Source organism: Pan paniscus, chromosome 10, assembly GCF_029289425.2.
Source record: "Pan paniscus chromosome 10, NHGRI_mPanPan1-v2.0_pri, whole genome shotgun sequence".
Classification (NCBI taxonomy): domain Eukaryota; kingdom Metazoa; phylum Chordata; class Mammalia; order Primates; family Hominidae; genus Pan; species Pan paniscus.
In genome coordinates, this window is record NC_073259.2 from 84,896,020 (window position 1) to 84,918,022 (window position 22,003).

General features: G+C 43.2%; 1 protein-coding gene across 5 annotated transcripts; it reads right to left on the reverse strand.

Moving 5' to 3' along the window:
* Positions 1–292: 292 nt before the first annotated feature.
* CSRP2 (cysteine and glycine rich protein 2) lies at positions 293–21,173 on the reverse strand. 5 transcript variants are annotated; one of them, XM_063593176.1, is made up of 7 exons: positions 20,472–20,615; positions 7,702–7,814; positions 4,737–4,905; positions 4,371–4,520; positions 1,864–1,993; positions 1,127–1,220; positions 293–606 (listed from the first exon to the last, which is right to left on the reverse strand). In XM_063593176.1, exons 2-7 carry the CDS (start codon positions 7,811–7,813, stop codon positions 530–532), a joined length of 732 nt encoding a protein of 243 aa, XP_063449246.1. In that variant the 5' UTR covers position 7,814; positions 20,472–20,615; the 3' UTR covers positions 293–529. The 5 variants fall into 5 exon arrangements, with proteins under 5 accessions (XP_063449246.1, XP_003832929.1, XP_003832930.1 ...); XM_003832881.5 differs by lacking the exon at positions 4,371–4,520 and having other exon boundaries at positions 20,472–21,173; XM_003832882.5 differs by lacking the exon at positions 4,371–4,520 and having other exon boundaries at positions 20,497–20,569.
* Between the last annotated feature and the right edge of the window lie 830 nt (positions 21,174–22,003).

The following is a 22,003-nucleotide window of genomic DNA, read 5'->3' on the forward strand; positions in this document are numbered from 1 at the left end:
CCGTGTTAGCCAGGATGGTCTCGATCTCCTGACCTCGTGATCTGCCCATCTCAGCCTCCCAAAGTGCTGGGATTACAGGCGTAAGCTACCGCGCCCGGCCTGCAACCTTTACTCTTAAGGCACACTTGCCTGCTTGAAAGAGAGATCCTTTTCAACAGCTGTAATGCAAACATTAACCTAGTGAGTCAACTGGGTAATGGGGTAACAAAGGTAGGGAACCAAATGATTTTCCACTAACTGAAATCAGAGCATCTCCTCCAAAAGATTAATTAAAAGACAATGAACACCCAAGTCAAGCTGAAGTTTTATTTAAAATGTAAAAGAAATGTTCCCCCAAAATGCTGGTGAATAAAGCAAAAGGATACCATACAGTGCTCTCTTCCTACAAGTTAGCCAGCCTATCCAAGTACAGCACAATATACAGTACTTAATGCTGGTAGAATTTCACAGTAGTTTAGTGTTAAAGATTATCTGTGCCTAGATTATGAAGAGATTCTCAGTGTGTGATGTTTAGTTCAGGGTTTACATCTTACTGGGCATGAACAAGAGCCCCTGCTCCTTGGCCATAGCCAAATCCCTTGGGCCCAAAGTTCTTTGCATAGCATCCTACAAAGGAAAGGGAGGAAGGATAGTTAGTGCAAGTCCATTAAGCTTTGCTAGCACTGCTTAAGACCCACTCAACAAACCCCCATAAATTAAACTGCTGTGTAAAAGAGCTCAACTTATTTAAGATGTTAAATGTGTCATGTACTAAATATCTTAAAGCTGTAAAGACAAGTCCACACATTCTGGCCCTATAGTGTTGAGCGTGGTCCTGCTGAGTTGCAAGCATGAGTCAGGCCAGGTAAGGTATGTATTTGTCTGTTTTCTTCCATATACTTACGCTTTGCTCAAGACATGAAGGCAAAAGATGGCTATTTGTGGTGTTTTTATCTGGTGGGGAGTTTTAAATGATCAGGAACTTAACTGTGGTTCTCTGTCATCTATAAGCATCTTGGGATATTTTATTTTCAGAAAATAGTGGCATACTTTTCTTTTTTTTTTTTTTTAATGCCAGTGACATTTCATTAAACAAGAACCAGTGTGGAATATTCATATGGACAGCAGTAACTGAAATGAATTTTACCTTTACAATAGATTTCACCTTCTTTTTCAGTCAGAGTTGTTGATTCAAGACTCTTCCCACACTTTGCACATCGGAAACAGTTTTTGTGCCAGGGCTGGAAGAGATGAATGTGTCAGCATGTTTGAGAGGCCTGTTTCCTACAGTTCAATTTAGATGTGTGGCAAGAAGTGGCTCAGGATGATCATCCCAAAGCAAGCTCCTGACTTCTGTGGTTCAGCTCCAATGAGAAGGCTGAAACCAGTCCTCAGTATCTGCACTCTTGATCACCCACAGAAAGGCTGTTTCCCTAAGAGCAGCCTCAGTCCTAACCACAAGCCCAGTCTGCTCCTTTAAAGAGACCATCTTTTTTCTGGCCAAGAACAGCGCAGCTCAAAGAAGTTAGCTGGTAACTTTTCCAAATCCACACACTGAATTCGCATCAGGTGTCCTGACTCGGATTCCTGCTTTTTTCACTATACTGAATAACCTGGAGATTCCCTTACAGTCTGGCCTTTTAAAGTTTAACCTTCAGGAGCGCCCCCTATGAAAACAAGTTCTTTTAAACAGAAAAGTGACTTGTCAAATAAGGGAATCACTTCAAAAAAGTTAATGATTCTGATGGAAATGCATTTAAAGAAAAGTTTCATATAAGACAGTGATTTGTAAGACATCACCCAAGCAAGGAATGTGGAAGGGTTAGGGGAGAAAGGGAGCAGAGAGAAGTCATTTGCTGTTATTAATTCCAAATAGCACTTTACCTTTCCAGCTCCAATTATCTTCTCGGCAGCATATACAGAATCCCCACATCTGGAACACTTCTCAGCACCTCCATATTTCTGAGCAAATTTAGAAGTGTTTGGATTTGTTGTAGGCCTGTGAGGCTGAACACTTGTGAAAAGAGGAAAAAAAAGTAGGCAAGAGTTTCCAGAGGGCCCTTTTAAGTACACAAGGCAGGAACAATGGAACTCTGGGACTTAACCGCTACACTGCCTCAAAGCTGGAAGCCTTTGCAGGCCAGCACAGGGGAGGGAATAAAGAAGTGACTCAGGTGCCAGCCAGAGTTACTACTTGAACCTATCTATGGGCTCATTATTATTTCAAAAAACCAGATAGGGACCCAAACGTAAAGATCTGTCCCTCTGAGTCTAAACAGAATTCATTTACTCTTCAGTGTTGGCCTCCCCACTAAGCAATTATGTTATGGTTTATAAAAACTTACCAGAGCATATATTTTTACTCCAGAATAGTATCACTGGAATCATACCTAGCTTTTTACTTCACAGGAGTCGGAAAAACCACTATTAAGTAGTTTAAACATTCCACAAATAGGTAAGTTAACTTTGGTCTCTAACTAAGAAATTTAAGCATGTTTTATAGATTACTTAGTCTCCCAGTATATCTTGAATAAAGAAAAGTGTGAATAGCCAACTTTCTTCATGGAAAAATATTTTATAAATTTTGATTATTACTATGCAATCTGTTTATCTTTCATTTTTCTCTGGTAAGGGTGGTATTTTTGTCACTATTTACAGATCACTGAGTAAACCATATTTCTTGCTATCAGTAGGAACTGTTTCCATTCAGTAAGGTGTACCTAGTATGTGCAGAACACTCTCGGGCTTTGAGAAGACTTTTTTTTTTTTAAGCCCTCTTAGAACCTTATAAATTAGCTGAGCAGATAAAATGATAGCACTCCACAACTGTTAATTTTTCCTACTGGAAAAACAATGTCTTCCTAGCACTTTGGGAGGCCAATGTGGAAGGATAACTTGAACTCAGGAGTTCGAGGCCAGCCTAGGCAACATAGCAAGACCCTGTCTATATATATATTTTTTTTTTAAAAAAAGGAGGGTTCACTGGTCTTTGTGCTTTAAAACTATGGCCATAGTCACTGACTTACTTTTGGGGTCATGGATAAATCTGGTTTGGATTGAGGGAGATGCAGGTTGAGTGAGGGGATATGGATTTTGAAAGGTTTTCAACAAAACCTTTAAAACACAAAAATAGATGTAACAAGATGGAAAAGGAGAGCAGAACAAGTAAAATAAATTTTAACAAAGATAAAAAGGTAAGCTGGGCATCATGGCCCAGAAACTCTGAGGGTGGAAGAAGCTCAAAGAACACAGAGGTGAGCCTCAATGTAGTACATACTGCAGTAGGAAGAGAACAGATTTTGGAACCAAATGGACATTGATTCAAATCCTGGCTCCCTCACTTATTTTTGTGACCTGACTCTTAGTGTCGTCATCTATAAACGGACAAAGTATACCTCAGAGTTACTCTAAGGATTATAGAGAATGAAGATAAATGTTCAACAGACAACAGGGACTCAATACATGGTAATTATTATTTTAGCCAAGCCAAGCACCACGTTTCGTTCAGGTCATAAGGTTTGGAGTTAGACTAGGTTAAGTTCCAGGCTCTACAATTAACTAACAGTGTGACTTTGGGCAAAGTTTTTACTTAATTTTTCTTGTCTTCATCTGTTCTGAAGAAAGAGAGGAAGCCCTATGTTGTAGGACTGTTGTGAGGATTACACGAGTTAACATATGCTAATGCTGCACGGTGGCTGGCATGGTTTATGGTCTTGTCCAAAGGCCATTTTGTTGGACCATTACACCAATTTTGGACTTCTCGATATAAAATGGATGTGAAAATGTGAAGTTCAAATAGTGGAATCACTGGGCTAAAAGTAGGAGTTAGGAAATTCCAGGTTGGGCACGGTGGCTCATGCCTGTTATTCCATGCACTTTGGGAGGCCGAGATAAGTAGATCACTTGAGGCCAGGAGTTCAGGACCAGCCTGGCCAATATGGTGAGACCCCGCCTCTACCAAAAATACAAAAATTAGCCCGGTGTGGTGGTGCACGCCTGTAATCCCAGCTACTCGGGAGGCTGAGACAAGAGAATCACTTGAACCTGGGAGGCAGAGGTTGCAGTGAGCCGAGATTGTGCCAGTGCACTCCAGCTTGGGTGACAGAGTGAGATTCTGTGACAAAAAAGAAAAAAAAAAAGTGTGTGGGGGGAATTCTAAACAAATAAGTTATTTAACCTGAATATGAAATACTAAGTGAACTTTCACAAATTTAGCACCTTGATACGTTGGCAACAAAGCCTTTAAAGTTTAACACTACTCTCTCAAAGAATCAAAAACAAGAAGTAATTTCCATTTTTAAGTAAAAAATTTTAAGTTAGAGAAAAGTGATTTCTTGATGAAAAATGTTTACATAGAAGGAGTGACTTAGGAATTTTCATTGGCTGCTTACATTGCACATGAGAAACACCTCTCATGATTCACACAGCACATTTCTCTACCATTTAATTTCATGACATCCGGTCTCCAAGGTGCTGTGAAATGGAAGTAAATACAAATCACTTGCTTTTGAGAACACGACTCCTTGATACAGCTTGGAATGCTATAAAGCCAGCAGTAGAAATCACTGGAATTATTAATAAGAACTTTGTTAGGTCCAAAACTCAATATTTTGAACTAGTTGACATTAGAAAATCAGAGTCCCATTTTATTTGCTTAGTTTCAACTAAAAATCTGGAGACTGCCAGGTTCCTGTTCAGCAAGCGGCACTAACTGTCGCAACTCATTTCTGAAGGTAACCAACAGTCTCCCAACTCACCTCTCTGGTTTGATGCCCAGCCTCTCGCCACGGTCCATGTTAAGCGTGCCAGCGCCCTGGCCATAACCGTAGCCTTTTGGCCCATACTTCTTTCCGTAGCAGGATTTGCAGTAGATCTCTTCATCGTGAATTGCCACTGTTGTGCTATCTAAATTTTTCCTGCAAACCACTGCAGGGGGAAAAGTTAGTCTTTACACATGTTCCAAAGATGCCTTTTTCCTTAGAACAATGGTGGCACAGACACATGGCCTACAAATGGTGAAGGCTGAGGCTCCCTCACATTCCTGGTTTATCCTGTGGCTTCCCAAAAGCCATGAGACGGCATCTGGACTGGCCAACTACATTCGAGGATTATTTACATTCCTCCATGGATATGACAGTTGCTTCAGAAATGTATCAGAATATAACATCCGGAAGCCTCAAGCTTTATTTTTAGTTTGTTTCGTTTATTTTTTATTCCCTTTCCTATGGTGCCGATCAAACTCTTACTATGATTTCCCTTTCTGGGAGATCATATTAAGGGAGAAAAGTTTCAAAGGTGGCTATAAATTACTTAAACAAAAGGAATAAAACACCACCTTGCTCCCAACCCTCAACACTCTTAATCTTTTCAGCCTTCTCTTAACCAAGTACTGTTAAATCACAACCTAACACAGAACAGAAGGGAAGCTCAGTGCCTTCGGGGACTTGCCTCTGTAGACTTTCCTCCCCCAAAAGCACCTGCTGGGATAATAATAGTTTTAAATCCTGAATTCTAGTTTTCATCACTAGTCTAGACTGGGAAGTATCACACTTTCCTCTCCCCAGCAGCTTCTCCAGCAGTGATGAGTCTGAAAATCGTCAAGTGCTTTAAAGTCTGCATTTGTTTTCCCTTCTGTCCCAAAGGAGAATGCATTCTTTCTTGATGGATCTCTTGCCACAGGACATTTCCACGTGTCCCACTTCATAAAACTGCCAAATGTCATCGAGTTTCATCCAGACATTATTTCATTTTCTAAAACTTCAATTAAGCTTGAGAAAAAAGTAAATTGTGAGGAAACTCACTGGTAGCACAATCTGGCAGCTGGAAATCAAAGATCAGAATTTCTTCCCCTTATTTAAAAGACAATTGTATGATGATTCAGAGTAGAATGATGGTTACCAGAAGCTCGGAAGGGTAGGGTGTCGGGAAGGAAGTGAGGAGAGTTAATGGGTGTAAAAATATAGTTAGAATGAATAAGATCTAGTATTTGATAGCACAACAGGATGATTACTGTCAACAATCATTGTACATTTAAAAATAAGACAGTATTAACTGGAATGTTGGTAACAAAAAAATAATAAATGCTTGAGGTAATGGATACCCCATTTAAGATGATGTGATTAACATACATTGTATGCCTGTAGCAAAACATCTCATGTACCCCATAAATATATATACCTACTACGTACCCATAAAAATTAAAAGTAAGAAAAATAAAAGGGGGGGGGGGTTGAATAAAAAGGAAGGAGGACAAAAGGAAGGACAGCAAAGAGGAGGGGAGGGAAGCAGGACTAGCTGGCTGGTTTAAAATTTAGTCTATTATCTTAAACTAAAGTCTTCTATGGTAGAATGAAATGGCATCTACTCTGGAATCTAACTATTGAGGCTCAAGTGCTGAAATACATGTGCCTAAAGATAACTATATCTTAAACCATAGTTAACCTAACACCATGCACTGCTGAAGGACAACTACCCTTAACAGACAGAATAAATGTAAATACTGTTTTGAAAAACCCGTATGAACCAAAACAAGTGTAGGTATATGAAAGTGTTACTATATAACCACCCCTTTCTTCCCCAGTCCTCATGCTGTTCTCTGCAGTAAAATTCTCATAGGTCTGCAAACTACTCTAAATTATTTCCTTAAAAGGCTTTAGTCAGCAGAGACAGATATTAGAAAGGATTGGTAGAAATGACCAGTAAAGAACTTGACATTTAGTAAAACAAATGTCAACAGCATACACGCATGTGTTACTATGGTGTAGACATTGTGGCTTAACCTAGACAGATGAAACTGAGAGCAATTTCTAAAGTATTTGCATTCTGTTTCCATACTTTCTTGGTTACAAGCCTGCTGAAAAACAGATTCCTTTTTTAAAAAAGTAACTTCTAAAAGCAATGGTTAAACCAAGTCTTCTGAGGAAGGCATACATAGTGAACATTCCTATGTAGTATTTTTATTTTTTTGTAACTGCAACTTCCTGTTGTCTGCTTCTGGTTGTCTGCAAAGCAGTTATGCTATTAAAGAGGTCCAGATACCTTGAATGCTGGCTCCAATGAGGGAAAAGGACAATTCAAATTTGAGAAAGAAGTCTTTTCCTGAAGATTATTTCTCAGTGTAACCAATTTTTAACCTATGGTTTTCTGTAGGAATTTTCCCTGTACAATACTATTGATAAGGCAAACATCTGCCCGTATGGGTGGGTTTACCTGACATAATCATTCATTAAAGAAAATTCTGTCATTAAATCAGAAGATGATTAATGAAGTGCTTTAAGTTGCTACTCTACAGTTTTAAAACCGAAGACTTTGTTGTCATTAAAGGGAACCTGAGAAAGAGAAAGCTGGGGTGGATGAGGAGCAATCATTTACTCAAAAATGGGAGCTAAGCCCTTGTAATGTGCCAGAAACTGTGCTAGGTGCCAGACCACATAAGTGACACCCAGCACTCAGTGAGGTGGGGGAGGCAGATGTGTTAACAAAATAAAGGCCAAAATGGAGGCCAAAAGCTATGGGGATGCAAAGGGAGACTGGGTGTCTTGGGCCACCCCTCCTGTCTTCGCTGCTAGGCTTGGCATTTACAACATCTAAGAAGACAGGTAAAAACCATTCGTGCTTTCAAAATGATCTTTGTTGGCAAAACCACAATTTTTCCTTAAATAGGCATACTGAAGCTCTGTACATACAAATTCCGTCAAAGGTGGAGCACGGAGAGCTACTTACTGCAGAGAAAGCAGCAGCGGTGGAAGCTCCTGCCATCACACTGCACCTCTTCTGCGTGGTACACGGTCCTCCCACAGGCCCCACACTTGTTTCCACCTCCCCAGACAGGCATTCTGAAGGAATAAAGGATTCATTAGAATGTCCCTGTGCTGGTCGTACGGCTCCCTAGAGGGCTATTTAAGCCCAGGGACAGCTGCAGATTTTCGTTTCTTTATGAACCTCTCTAACCACATCTTTCAAAGGCCTGCGTTCCTCCAAAATAACCTCATCTCCTCTTCCAAATCACAACTCTTTCATTAGGAAACTGGCTTGTCGTGCACAAGATTTTTTTTTTTTCCTGCCAGACAAAGGACCTGCATTCAATACAACAGTACAGGTCACCAGGCACAAAACAAGCTATGCCATTAGAATCCACAGGAGTTAAGAAAGAAGCGTGGGGAGGGGAAAGGCAAGCCTTGTCCCCCTCCCTAATATGCCCATTTTTAATAAACATATTTTTTTTAACCCAGCTGAAGATCTTACCCTTGGGTGGAGGTTTTCATTACATGTTTAATTCATTGTAACAACACTAAATTCTTAACATTTAACATATATAAGCTATGACACGCTTTCTAGGGAACAAAGTGTGTTGCCCTGCAAGAACAAGTTTTATATTTGTTTGCTGAAATTACACAATTGTAGCATAAATAGTTGTGTCTGTGACTCGTACAACTGCATGCACGGAACTTTTGCTGTAACCACAACAAACGCCCATCCAGATGGCTCCGGCTTAAGTTTCTATGCTTCACTAACCCCAAGGCCCACTAGTGCAGCCAGCAGTTGGGTTTTCCTCTTTGACAAGTCAGTCAGGCCATACAGAATCTGCTACAAGTTCCCTTCCTACCAGTTGAACTGTTTGCTGAGCATGCAGGAATAGCCTCTGAATAGTATGGCCTGCTGTAAAGGGCAAGCTGGAAGTACAGATCCTAGGGTGTCTCGCTGTCACGTAGGGCCAACATTTTCTCATCTCCCTTCTCAACAAATTAGTCTGCCTCGACCACTTTAAAATGCCTGGTTCTGGCTGGGCATGGTGGCTCAGGCCTGTAATCCCAGCACTTTCGGAGGCCGAGGTGGGTGGATCACCTGAGGTCAGGAGTTTGAGACCAGCCTGACCAACATAGCGAAACCCCGTCTCTGCTAAATTTAAAAAAAAAAAAAAAAGATTAGCCGGGTGTGGTGGCAGATGCCTGCAATCCCAGCTACTTGGGAGGCTGAGGCAGGAGAATTGCTTGAACCAGGAAGCGGAGGTTGCACTGCAAAGATTGTACCACTGCACTCCAGCCTGGGCGACAGAGCGAGACTCTGACGAAAAGAAAAAAGCCTGGTTCTGAATGGCCAGCTTCCTCAGATGCCTTAACCAGTATAGAAAGTTGTTCTGCTAAGAAGACATGTTATGTCTGCCCTGCCCTGAGTGGTATCTAAAAACACAAGCGATTGATTCCCCTTTCCCCATCATCTTTTTTGAGCTTCCTTCTGTAGAGTGGCATTTGCAGCCCTTGCCTGTTAGGTCTCCTTAGATAGACTGCTTGCCTCTCTAGGAAATAGGTGGCTAATAAGGCCAAGGCCTCTTACTAACCCAAACCTGGCTAGAAAGAGAAGGGAAACAGAGTGCTACTAAGTAGAAGAGATTAAAGAGTCTCCAATCCTTAAAATCAAAAGGGATGTGGGAAATTCTCATCCTACCCCATTAAGGTGATCCAGAACCTGACAATTTCCTGAACACAAAGATGAGGCCTCTCCAAAAGAAAGATTAATGGAGTTGATCATTGCGGTGGGGAACTTTCCAGCACTCAGTATTCTCTTGCCTCTCTTCTGGTGGTACCTTCCCTAGACTGTCTTCCGGGAAAGCAGCCATCTCTTTCTTAGACCATGTGGTTTAGAGAAGTGCTTATTAAAATGTGGTCTCCTGGTGATGGATGGGCCACTATTCTTGTTACCAATTTGGGACAAACTTCAGGTAAGCATTTAGAAACTTTTACGCCACAAAAACTAAGAGAAGATCAGTGAACTCATCTTGTTGAACAGAGTCATCAGTCTGTACTTGGAAATTAAAAATAACAGTCCTTTACTGATATGGTTTGGCTGTGTCCCCACCCAAATCTCATCTTGAATTGTAGCTCCCATAATTCCCATGTGTTGTGGGACGGACAGGGTGGGAGGTAACTGAATCCTGGGGCGGGTCTTTCGCGTGCTGGTCTCATGATAGTGAACAAGTCTCACAAGATCTGATGGTTTTATAAAGGGGAGTTCCCCTGCACGCGCTCTCTTGCCTGCTGCCATGTGAGATGTGACTTTGCTTCTCATTCACCTTCTGCCATAATTGTGAGGTCTCCCCAGTCATGTGGAACTGTGAGTCAATTAAACCTCTTTCCTTTATAAATTACCCAGTCTCAGGTATGTCTTTATTAGCAGCGTGACAACAGACTAATACATTTACCATAGATGATTTGAAAAGCACTGGTTTGGCCAGGCGCGGTGGCTCAAGCCTGTGATCCCAGCACTTTGGGAGGCCAAGGCAGGCAGATCATGAGGTCAGGAGATCGAGACCACGGTGAAACCCCGTCTCTACTAAAAATACAAAAAATTAGCTGGGCGCGGTGGTGGGGGCCTGTAGTCCCAGCTACTCAGGAGGCTGAGGCAGGAGAATAGCGTGAACCCGGGAGGCGGAGCTTGCAGTGAGCCGAGATTGTGCCACTGCACTCCAGCCTGGGCGACAGAGCGAGACTCCGCCTCAAAAGAAAAAAAAAAAAGAAAAGAAAAGCACTGGTTTTAGATGGTACTGACTCTACCCCTATCTTAGTCTGTTGCGTGTTGCTATAACAGTATACCAGAGACTAGGTAATTTATAAAGAACAGACTGAGAATATAAATATTTGAAGGCTGGGAAGTCCAAGATCAAGGTATGGCAGGTTTAGTGTCTGCTAAGGGCCCCATCTCTGCTGCAAAATGGTGCCTCCAATGCAGCATCCTCTGGAGGCCAGGAACACTGTACCTTACATGGCAGAAGAGCAGAGGAGGGTGAACCCGCTCCCACCAGGCCTTTTTATGGTGGTACTAATCCATTCAAGAGAGTGGATCCCTCATGACCTAAACATCTCCCATTAGGCCCAACTCCCAACGTTGTTGCATTGGGAATTAAGTTTTAACATGATTCTCAGAGGGGACAAAAACACTCAAACCATAGCAACCCCCAACTCCAAGGCTGGGCATGTGACTCAGTCACGGCCAATCAACTGTGCCTTATCTTATCCTGCATGCCTCAGTTATGAGCCAATAAATTCCCTTCTTAAGTCATTTGGAATTGGAGCTCCTGTTCCTTAAAACAACACACACACACACACACACACACACACACACACACACACACGCCCCTGACTGGTATGGCTTGTTATCACTAAAATGTAAGTCTGAATTTGCAAAAAGCCAACTTCTCTTAACCAGACAGGAACAAAGTCATTCCAAGGGTCCACAAATGTTACCAGGCTTACCGTGAAGGCATCCATATAGGATCAGTATCTTGCGACAATAGGACATGTTTACAAGCTTTCCTTTTGTAGCTGCATAAATCTTTTATTCTCCTCCCTGGAGACAGGCACTCCATTGTTTAAATCCAGAGTGAAACATAAGCCTGGCGGTAAAACCTAAGACATAAAGCCTTGGCTCCAACAGCCTGCACTGACCCGTGTTTGTAGCACAGTTAGAGAAACTGACCTTGCCCCTTGCCTCCAAAGTTACCTGTATTCTGAATGCTCATGGATGCAACAGACATCTGCTGGAAGTTCCCTCATGATTCCTGCAGAACCAAAGGCCAAATCCAGGCCTCCAGGTAATGACACTACAATTACTTATATTGGATCCCAAGTATCAACTGGTTCTTAAAATACTTTGTTGTTGTCGAGGCATTTCTATCATTGAAACATTTCTCATATTAGAAAGTGAACTGTTAATACCAACTTGGTATTTTTCATTTTCACACATATTTACTTTGGAGCAATCACCAGTAAGGAGCCAGATTGCTATCACGACTGAGGCTAGACTAGGCTGTCTTTGAATAACACTTAAAAATACATTAAAAGGAAAACCCAACTAATAACCTTGTTATTCTCTTCCATACCATTGAAGAACAGCCTGGATTTTTAAGAAAGAAGGAATATCTTCCCTTTCTTTATGTAATTCAGGGTTTCTTTAAACTTACTTATTCTAAGTTAACTGCACCAGCCAAACGTAAATGTGTCAGCTTTTCAGGAAATACCTATCAAAGTTCCACAACATTCAACTTACTGTGCAATAAGTTTCTGGTCCCTTGATGGTGGGGACCATATCTCTGTATTCTCCACACCATCTATCAGAGTATTTGCATATATCAAAATATTGCAGTTCTATCCAGTTTAAGGGCTTTCCTAAGGATTTCTGAATAACCTTTTCTGTGATAGAGGGAAATGATGTAACAAAAGAACATTGTCAGAAAGCTTCAGTTGGATTTACATTTTTTTTTTTTTTTAAGATGGTTAGGGAGCCAGGTGTGGTAGCTCATGCCTGTAATCCCAACACTTTGGAATTTGTAATTTAGGGAGACGCTATATTACCTATATTTAAAACAAATTTAAAAAGAAATTAGCCAGGCATGGTGGCACACACCTCTGGTCCCAGCTACTTGGGAGGCTGAAGTGGGGGGATTGCTTGTGCTGGGAATGTCAAGGCTACAGTGAGCTATGATCGCACCACTGCACTCCAGCCTGGGCAACAGAGCAAGATGACCCTGTCTCCAAAAAAAAAAAAAAAAAAAAAGTGGATGGTGATAGTTGAATATTCCTTATATTGTTCTCTACTTTGTATGTCTGAAATATTTCATAATGGAAGGAAGGAGAGTAAGTTGATTGACTGGTTTAAACACACCTGGATTAACTCCACCGTTATAATAGCTGCGCAACCTTGGGCTTCATTTTCTGAAGCTAAAAATGGGGATAGGTAGCTCTCTCTACCCACAGAAATATTGTGAAGGCAAGATAAAGTAAGCAAATGCCTTGGCAGGAATCCAGTAGCTGTCAGCTTGAAGACAGAGGGGACATCTCACTCTATCCAGCCTGCTATCAGTACTCTAGTAGGAAAACCCACCAACCAACACCTAGAACATAGCTGCAGAGCAACAAAGAAGGTAAGGAAAAAACTGAGCTGATTGGTCACTATAAACCTTCTTTTTTGGGGACATTAAAATGCACTCCAAAGTAAAGCAACAGTTCCACATATGGTGGTGACTGTCTAAGAAACGAAGTTCAAGCCGGGCGCGGTGGCTCACGCCTGTAATCCCAGCACTTTGGGAGGCCAAGGCGGGCAGATCACGAGGTCAGGAGATCAAGACCATCCTGGCTAACACGGTGAAACCCCGTCTCTACTAAAAATACAAAAAATTAGCCGGGCGCGGTGGCGGGTGCCTGTAGTCCCAGCTACTCGGGAGGCTGAGGCAGGAGAATGGCGTGAACCCAGGAGGCGGAGCTTGCAGTGAGCCGAGAGCGCCACTGCAGTCCCGCCTGGGTGAAACAGCAAGACTCCGACTCAAAAAAAAAAAAAAAAAGAAAGAAACGAAGTTCAAATTTGCACTTTTAGGCTGAACCTCTAATGGACATTTCCTGAATTTGGCTGGAAGAAGTATGATGATCTTCCATTTCTGTCACTCTTGGCATTGCTGTGCATTTAAAAAAAAAAAAAAAAGCAAGTCTTCATTTTTCTTACAAGCCTTTGGCCGCACTACTCCACTACAGCTGCCATTAATCACAGCAAACTGGATTTGCACTAAGCAATCTGGGCTGCATGCCTTTCCCAAATCCTAGGCATTAATTTACAGAATGGTAAAAGCAAAAATAAAATCCCACTTTACATGTGATAAAATAGGGCAAATTCTGTTTCATAGTCTTGTTCCTTGTTTTTCAGTGTCTGAAAGAGTTCCAGCACTAGGATTTATCCACTGTATTACATGTTACAACGTGATTTATATCTGAACACCTATGTGCAATTTCTCCTTGCTGCCTCTTCTTAGCCTAAGATGCCACCAAAATTCATAAGACTCACCCATGCGGAAAAACTGATATAGTCTAAGTCTGAGTCGTCTTATGGTACAGTTAGCTCACTCTCTAGATAACTGTGGTAGGAGTTATTAAGAAATTATTTTAGGCAGATAGAGAGGAAAAGGGGTCGTTGGGAAGTTTTCATTTTTTAAAGCATCTCTGGAAAAGTTTCTTGTAAAGCCCTGGCTCTTAGAGCTAGGCCAGCAACCTTTGATATGCAAATGCAGGCCATGTGGGCCATGCAAATGCCCCACCTGTGCCTGGTGACAGGGCAGCCTCCACATATCCCCACGTGTGTAGAACATCATGGCGCCCTGCATTTGCATACTAAAAAGCTAGGGTGTGAGGGCCAGCTTTTTTTTGGGCTACGTGAATGACATGCCTGGTCAAACCAATCCCCTAAGTCCTATGTAAATCAGACATCGCCTCCTCCAGTCTTTGCATATATACCAGGCTGGTATCCATTGCAGGTGGGACCTCCTCTTTGGGCTTTGGAGCCCCCCTCCCTCTGTCTCTGTACCGGGGAGCTTCTTCCTTCTGTCTTCTCCCTTCCTTCTTGCTCATTAAACTCTCCGCTCCTTAAAACCACTCCACGTGTGTCCGTGTTGTTTTATCTAAACCAGCGGCAGGATCAAGAACCCTTGTGTTCCTGCACTCATCAGAGCCGTATCATAATCAAGAGCTGACTACCTGGGCCATTCTCATACCATTAGTGCCGCATTTACTGTCTTACTTTAGAATCACAATGACTTGAATCTATGAAATTCAAATCTATATGTTACCATTTAAAGTTTAAGTTATCTGCCCTGAAACTAAAAGTTTGGATTGAATTAGTCTATATTCTATATTTACCCAGATTCTAAATGCCTCCAGAAGCTTTGACATTTTATTACTACATGTAGGGCCTTGTTATTATACTAGAACCTGACTATAATCCAATTTCCCCTAAAGGAGAATTTATTATAAAATACAGACTCATCTTGAGCCACATCCAGGGGGAGTCACTTGTTAAAGAATGTAAGTTAGTACCACTGTCCCGTTACGATGACTTTTTAGCAAGGCCAGGATTTGACAGCTGTAGTTAATTGGAAATTAAGCTTTCAGTTGATGCCTGTTCTACAAATTTTTTCTTCTGTTACCCCAACTACCTACTTAGTCTACTTCTCTTACGGAAGTGAATACCACTGAACCAAGGATGAACTCTTCATGTCTTAGTGATCAGCTCCATACTCCATTTGGCTCCTCCTACTGAAGCCAAATCCTCAACCTGGCCTTTAAGTCAGTTCAGCATAAGGGCAAAGTAAGAACACGCGTTTGGAGTCCACGAAGTGTCATTTCTCTCATCCGTAAACTTAGGGCAACAGTACCTTTTTTAGAGAGTTAAGAACAGTACCATCTTTATAGAGTTATAGATGAGGTAACGCTTGCATAGTAGGGACTCAAATGATAGTATCAATATTTAGCAATGTTCTAACCTTTGTTATCAATACTCATCTTGCCCTACCATCTCACATATCTATTCCTTCCTTATCCCCCAAACCCTCCCCATCAAGGCAACTGCCTTACCTCCGTTCTATCCAGCTAACTTCATTTCTGTATCTCAAGTAATTTTTCTAGGGTAGAGGCAGCTTATAAGCACTGTATAATGCTTTACTGTTTATGAAGCTCTCATATAAATGTATTAATTCAACAATATTTCATAAGCCAGGTACTGGGTTAGGGGCTGAGGATACATGGGTCATAAGGAAAGGCCCGTTTTGCACAGAGTTCTACTGAGGTGGTAACAACATGTGGACAAACAATAGCAATATAATAAATGACACAGAGGCATGCAAAAAGGGCTTTTGAAGGTCTGCACCGTTTACTTTCACAGGCATGACAAAACAGTTTCATCTTGCAGATCCACTGATAGTGGATTCCTGGAACTACGTTGAGAAAGATTCTGAAATTCAGTCCAGGTTCTACAATCAAGAGAACTGTGATTAATTATTTTTGCCATGGAAACCGCAGTACACATGCCACCTTTTAGACATGCCAGATATAAAAGAAACAGTGCAGAGCTTAGAATCAGATAGACACAAGCTGGTTGTCAAAGCTAGTTATCAGCTATGTGATCTTGGCCAAATTTCCTTAACCTCTGAGCCTTAACTTCCTCAGAGGTAACTTGGAAATGGATGAGAACTATCTTATAGGTGGTTGTAAAGATTTAATGAGATAAAGTTTGTAAAGTACCTGGCAAAGAGCCTGTACTCCACAAATGGGCGGACTTCCTTTTCCTTTAGGAGCACTCGGGGCCTGAATATACCAAGTTCAGTCAGTTAGGTCAAGGGTTCCAACCCTCAGGCCACAGACCGATGGCTGTGTTTTGTGTTCAGGCTACTTGCTACTGGTCTGTGGCCTGCTAGGAACCAGGCTGCACAGCAGGAGGTGAGTGGAGGGTAAGCGAGCATTACCACCTGAGCTCTGCTTCCTGTCAGATCGGCAGAGGCATTAGATTCTCATAGGAGCGGGAACGCTATTGTGAATTGTGTAGGTGAGGGATCTAGGTGCCCACTCGTTATGAGAATCTAATGCCTGATGATCTGAGATGGAACAGTTTCATCCCAAAATTTCATGCCAAAACCATCCACCCACCATCCATGAAAAAAGTGTCTTCCACAAAACTGGTCCCTGGTGCCAAAAAGGATGGGGACTGATGAGTTGGGTGACTTGCTGAGGTCACAGATCTCCAAAGAAACAAATCAGGCTCATGTTTTGATTCCAGAACCACAAGCTTTCCTCAAAACTCCCATATCTGACAGGCACAGAACATTAAGGGTTGAGACTATTCAAATGACCTGAGAATTCTCAATCCTTGAGTTACCAAATTACACACACAAATTACACACCTTCCTCTCCATCCAACTAGCGGTCAGTAAGTGGTCTCTGTGCACCACTCTCACACCCAAACTGCTACTTTCAACCAAAAAGCTTTTTATCACCCCTCTCTGCTAACCTAAATCTAACCCCACTGAAGGAAAACTCTCTTCTAATCTAGTGAACACTCCTGTGTGTACCTCAGCTTCACCATTCTTACTGCTTCTGTATTCTGCTACCACTCATCTCTTCAACTTAGAGTGCAGCAAAATTCGACACAGATTTGAATCACTATCTGCCAAATCCCATATTGTAATTAAAATGCAACTATGCTATAAGCTCAGTAACCCTGATCCCCGGCATCTGCCATAGCAATCCACAATCTGTGCAAAACTACAAGTTATTTAATTATTCAAACAATTTAATATTTGCATGATTTTTTCATGGAATCAGACCTAGATATATATGCTGAGACTCTTGTTTATTTGCCAAATGATCACAGGTTGTTCATTTGATCTGCTAGTTTTCTCATTTTAAAAATGGGGACAATGCTTATTTATACAATAAGGCAGTTTTTAGATTAAACAATATATGCAAAACACCTAGAATAGTGTCTGCCACATGACAGGTAATAATAATTACAAATACTTCTATAAAGCTTAATATATGCTTTACTTATGTTTATATTACCTCATTTAATCCTCATAACAACTAAAGTAAGCACTACCACTATTCTCATTTTATGAGTGGGGAAACTGAGGCATAGAGCTATTAAATGACTCATAACTGTGAAACCAAAATAAAATTATCAATTCAACTTAAAAATGAATACCAATAAAATTCCAATTCAAAATTATTTCACTGATGTTTTGCTAAACTAAACCCCTGGTAGCAATACAGATGTAGTACCGACCTCCATGGCTATGGCATAGGTTCTTCTTAAGCTGAGTAGTTCCTGCACTGCTGTGTGCTGGATGAGGATTCAATTCTCTCTGCTTATTTTCTTTTGGAAGTACTGTGAAACCACCATGAAGCCCTCTTTCCTATAGTGAACTGGGAAGTAATTTGGCCCTAATGTATTACATGGTGTCTGTTCTTATTAGTCGAAGACAATTAATAGTATTGTTGGCACAATGAGATTGTAAACAAAAAAGCAAGGAACCTGATATCCTTTCCAGATCATTCACCATGTACTTCTATTAGTTCTTCCTCTGTGACTTACAACAATAAAATTTTTAACAATCAGAAATTGTGCCTGTGGTAAAAATGAATTTGAGGAGGAAAAAATATAAAAAAAAGAAATTGTGCCCAGCTTCTCCACTATCCAGACTGAGAAATATTCCCTTAATTCAGGATTCTTAACCCAAAGGCCACAGTTCCTTTTAATTCTGGGGGTTGGGGAACTTGGTACCACATACTTTATGTTACGTCATTTTGAGAAGGGGTCTGGAGGCCTCACAGGAGTGCCATGATATAAAAAGTCAGAAACTCCACCTAGGTAATCAAAGATCCAGAGGTGTCTGGGGATCCCCACCCAACAGAACCCAAGGGATGGCATGCTGGCAGTCAGGGTAAGGTGCCTTGAGGAAACCTGTGAACATCTGCACAGAGAAGAAAGCTGGCCTCCAGGCAAGGTCTAGGAAACGCTATTCAGGTGTGAGCCAGCTCTCTCCTGAAACAGACTTTCACTGATAGCCTTTTCCCACATATATTCAACCAAGTGCACAACTTTGTCTAATTACAAGGAACTATTCCCAGGCTGGGCTGGGCTTTGTACAAGTATCAACAGGCCTTATGACAACCTTGCAAGGCATGTGCCACTACACCCATTTTACATGAGGAAGTATTGAGGCCAAAGAGTAAAGTTAATTTGCCCAAGGGCATCAAACCAATGGGTACTGGAGTTGAGGTGTGAATTTGGTCCTGCCTAGCTTCGTTCCTCCCCCTTTCAGCCATGCCTCCTCTCCCATAGGGGGCTCCCTTTTGGGGTTCATTTGATTCACCTCACTTTTGACAAAGAAGAAAACCTAGAGACCCAGATCACTATAGCAATTTAGTGTCAGAGTTGCCTCTGGACTCAGGCTTCTAAAACTCCTCATTTATTGCTGTCCTCTACTCTATACCAACATTCTTGCTGTTTTAGGATAAAATTCAATCTCCCCCAAATCCAAGTGATTTTGCAATTTCATCAGGACAGGCCTCCAGCAAGTACTGCTTTCAGCACAGTACTTAGCCTATACCAGTATCAATCAATATTTGTTAAATACATTCGGAGAAATGCATTAAAAATTTATGATACGAACTTTAGATCAAATCTGCAAACAAATACCTATTGTGTGAGTCAAATTATATTTTTGTTCCCTATAATCACAACCTTATTCGCTCCTTCTTTCAGTCAATTGTCCAAGGTACCCAAGCAAGCACTGTGAGTTTCAAAGACTCGTGTGATGCAGGTCTGGTTTCAAAGGTAACACAGAACCAAAAGAGCAAAGAAAACTACAATGCAGAGGAGAAAGGACCCAGAGAAATACTGACAAAGTATCAGTGACAATGGACGAGAGCGATGACCCCAGGAGTACTGGGGGAGACCACTTAGTACTTCACAACATTCTTTGTAGCTTGGCATGCAGTTCTGAAACTATGTTAGATTCTCCCTTTCAAAATCTATCACCCAATTCTTTCTTGAAAAACGTGAGTCAAAGTACAGCCAACTTTGTGGCTGTCCTATTTGAATTCTTGGCATTTTATGAGGAGAGTTTTAAAACAGGTTAATTGGAAAAGTCAAGAACTAAATACGACGATTTTCGCTGCCCGGGTTAAAAAATTACTAACTGCCCCCGCCCCCCCCCTCCAAAAAAAAATTCTGTACCGAAAAGCATTTATAAAGGGAAAATGTGCTTGGTTTGCAGACTGCAAATAAAACAGGTTAAACATTTTGGGTAGCCATTTAAGTAAAAATCGTTTAACAAATGTCCTGGCTTAGAAGGGGGAAAGGGATCCGCCGGTTTAGAAAGCCTGCCCCCCGCCCCCAGGGGGTGCCTATGTGGAGCTCCTGAATCTGGCTCTGGAGAACCCAGAATGTGATTCTCAGGACCTGTCGCATAATTTCACAACCAAGCATTCTTGCATTCTTCTTTGTACCTGAATCGTAGAAAGTTCTGGAAAAAGCTAGGAGTAAGTGATTGACATTCCCTGCTGTTCCTTCAACATAGAGGGGTTCGGTGCTTGGTGGGCAGACACCACCAAACAATGGGGATGCCAGGAGCCCGGTACGGCGGCGGGAGCAGTACCCTGGGCTCGGGGGGATGTAGAAGCCCCATTCCACCCCTAGGGGACAGAACCCAGTAAGGTAGCCCTCGGTGCTCACCACACTCCGGGCAGAGGGGGCCCTGAGACTCCGACCCCCACCCCAGAGAGAGCCTGCCGCTGGACGAGGGGAACGACGGCTGCTAAGAGGCGGATTAGCAGAAACGCGAAACTCACGACCCGCCTCTCTCCCAGAGAAACCAGTATGGAGAAATTAAAGGTCATGTAAGATTATTTACCTGCCCCGCGGGCCTGGGATCCCAGGGCATGGTCTGGGCGGCCTCGGGGACAAGGGCAGGTGTGTTTGGGGGATAAGAGAGAGAAAATCTGGGGCGCAGGGATGAGAAGGCTGGCAGGGGCACAAATGCGGACCGGGATGGGGATGTCGGAGGAGACCGGGACGCGCCGGCCGGGCGGCAGCACGACCCCGGGAGGCGGTGGAAACCCCCTGCAACTCCCGCCCCGGGGTTGGCGGCGCCGCGGAACCGCCCCACCGCCCCTACTCACTTGAGTCGGAGGCGGGAGCACGTACCGCAGGCGGAGCTAGCGAGGCTGGGCTGGAGGGAGGGTCCAGGGAGTCCGAGATCCCAGGCGAAGCGCGCGCCGGTGCCTTTTAAAGAGCGCTCGGTGGGCGCGGCCTGTGTCCGCCCCGCCCTCCTCCCAGCCCCGCCCGCCGGATTCCCGGAGCCGCTTGCCGGGCTGGGGCGTGTAGCGGGCGGGCTGCCCTCGGCCCCGCTCCGGGCTAGCCACCAGGAGACAAAAGGCAGGAGGCCCGCCTCTTCCTGCAGCTTCCCGCCCGCCCGGCATCTTCCCACGTCCCGGGACCGCTCCCTCCCAAAGGGACCCGGCAGTTCCAAAAGCCACTGGGACTTGGAGAGGGACTTCCTTCCCCTCCAAGGAGGCCCGGCGGCGGGACGGTCCCGCTGGAAAGTGGCCCCCGCCGCCGGGCGTCGGACCTGTCCACCGCGAGCGCCGATCCCCCTCTTCGCGGAGGCAGTCACGGGCCGGGAGGCTCCAGCCGTAGAAAGTCAGCCAAACGGGGCTTTCCGCCACCTCCCCCTTGCCTTGTCCTTGTCAGTAAACTCAACGTGATTAACTTCCCTAGTTAACGCATATTCTCTCTTCCGATTTCCAGCTTCTGGGAATCCACAACTTCTTATTCTTAAAGAGCAAAATTCATCTAGACTAAATAAATGACGTTACGAAAACGCCCCATTCCCAAAGTGTTTCGCTCTTCCCCTCCACCAGGGCACAGCACGCGATGCTGAGGGGGAAGAAACCTAAACCCAGGCAGAAACCCCGGGCGCCACAGGGCCCTGCATTTCTATGTGTTGATGTCAGAAAAGCACAAGGATACCGTGACATCCGAAGGGACCTAATGCCTAAGCTACAGGATGATTTATTGTTTTAGATGAAAAGGAAAATAAACAATGCAATCTCTATCTGGTTCATATTCTAGGCCTCCTCATGACCTCTCCTGCCAGAAGCAATGATCCCGGAGAATTGATACTTGCGGAGTGGGGAGTTCAAAAAAGTCAGTGACCAAAACCCCCTCATACCATAAATGCTATTGCCTCCTCTGGTCCAGAGTTTCCCATCCTCCACACCATTGACATCTTGGGCTGGATAATTCTTTATTGTAGGGGGCTGTCCTGTGCATTGTAGGAGGCCTCCACCCACTAGATGCCAGTTGCAACCTGCCCCCGACGTTGTGACAATCAAAAAGTCTCTGGACATTGCCAAATGCCCTCTTGGGGAGAGGGCAGGGAGCACATATCTGCATGACAATGTACAGAACTGACTTATAATATTATTATTGTTTTATTTTATATGCTGGGGCCAATCCAGGATAAACTCATTATAGCTGCCTTGTTCTCTGTCCACCAAGTACTGTCCAAAAACACATAGTGGTGACTGACATCTCCTGATACTGTGGCAGGAGTCTGGAAAGCATTCTTGCATGCTGTGAGCTTTTCTAAATATGGGCAATCCTTATTTCCATGATATCAGCTAGTGTAAGTGACTTGACTCACGGGCCA

Bases quoted from the DNA above. Each gene is read 5' to 3' on its own strand.
- CSRP2 (XM_063593176.1), bottom strand. From the start codon at position 7,813: ATGCCTGTCTGGGGAGGTGGAAACAAGTGTGGGGCCTGTGGGAGGACC. The intron at 1,994-4,370 runs GTAAGCAGCCAA...TCTTTTCACAAG, and splicing joins AGGTGTTTCTCATGTGCAAT to TGTTCAGCCTCACAGGCCTA. The intron at 607-1,126 runs GTAAAATTCATT...TTTCCTTTGTAG, and splicing joins AGGTGAAATCTATTGTAAAG to GATGCTATGCAAAGAACTTT.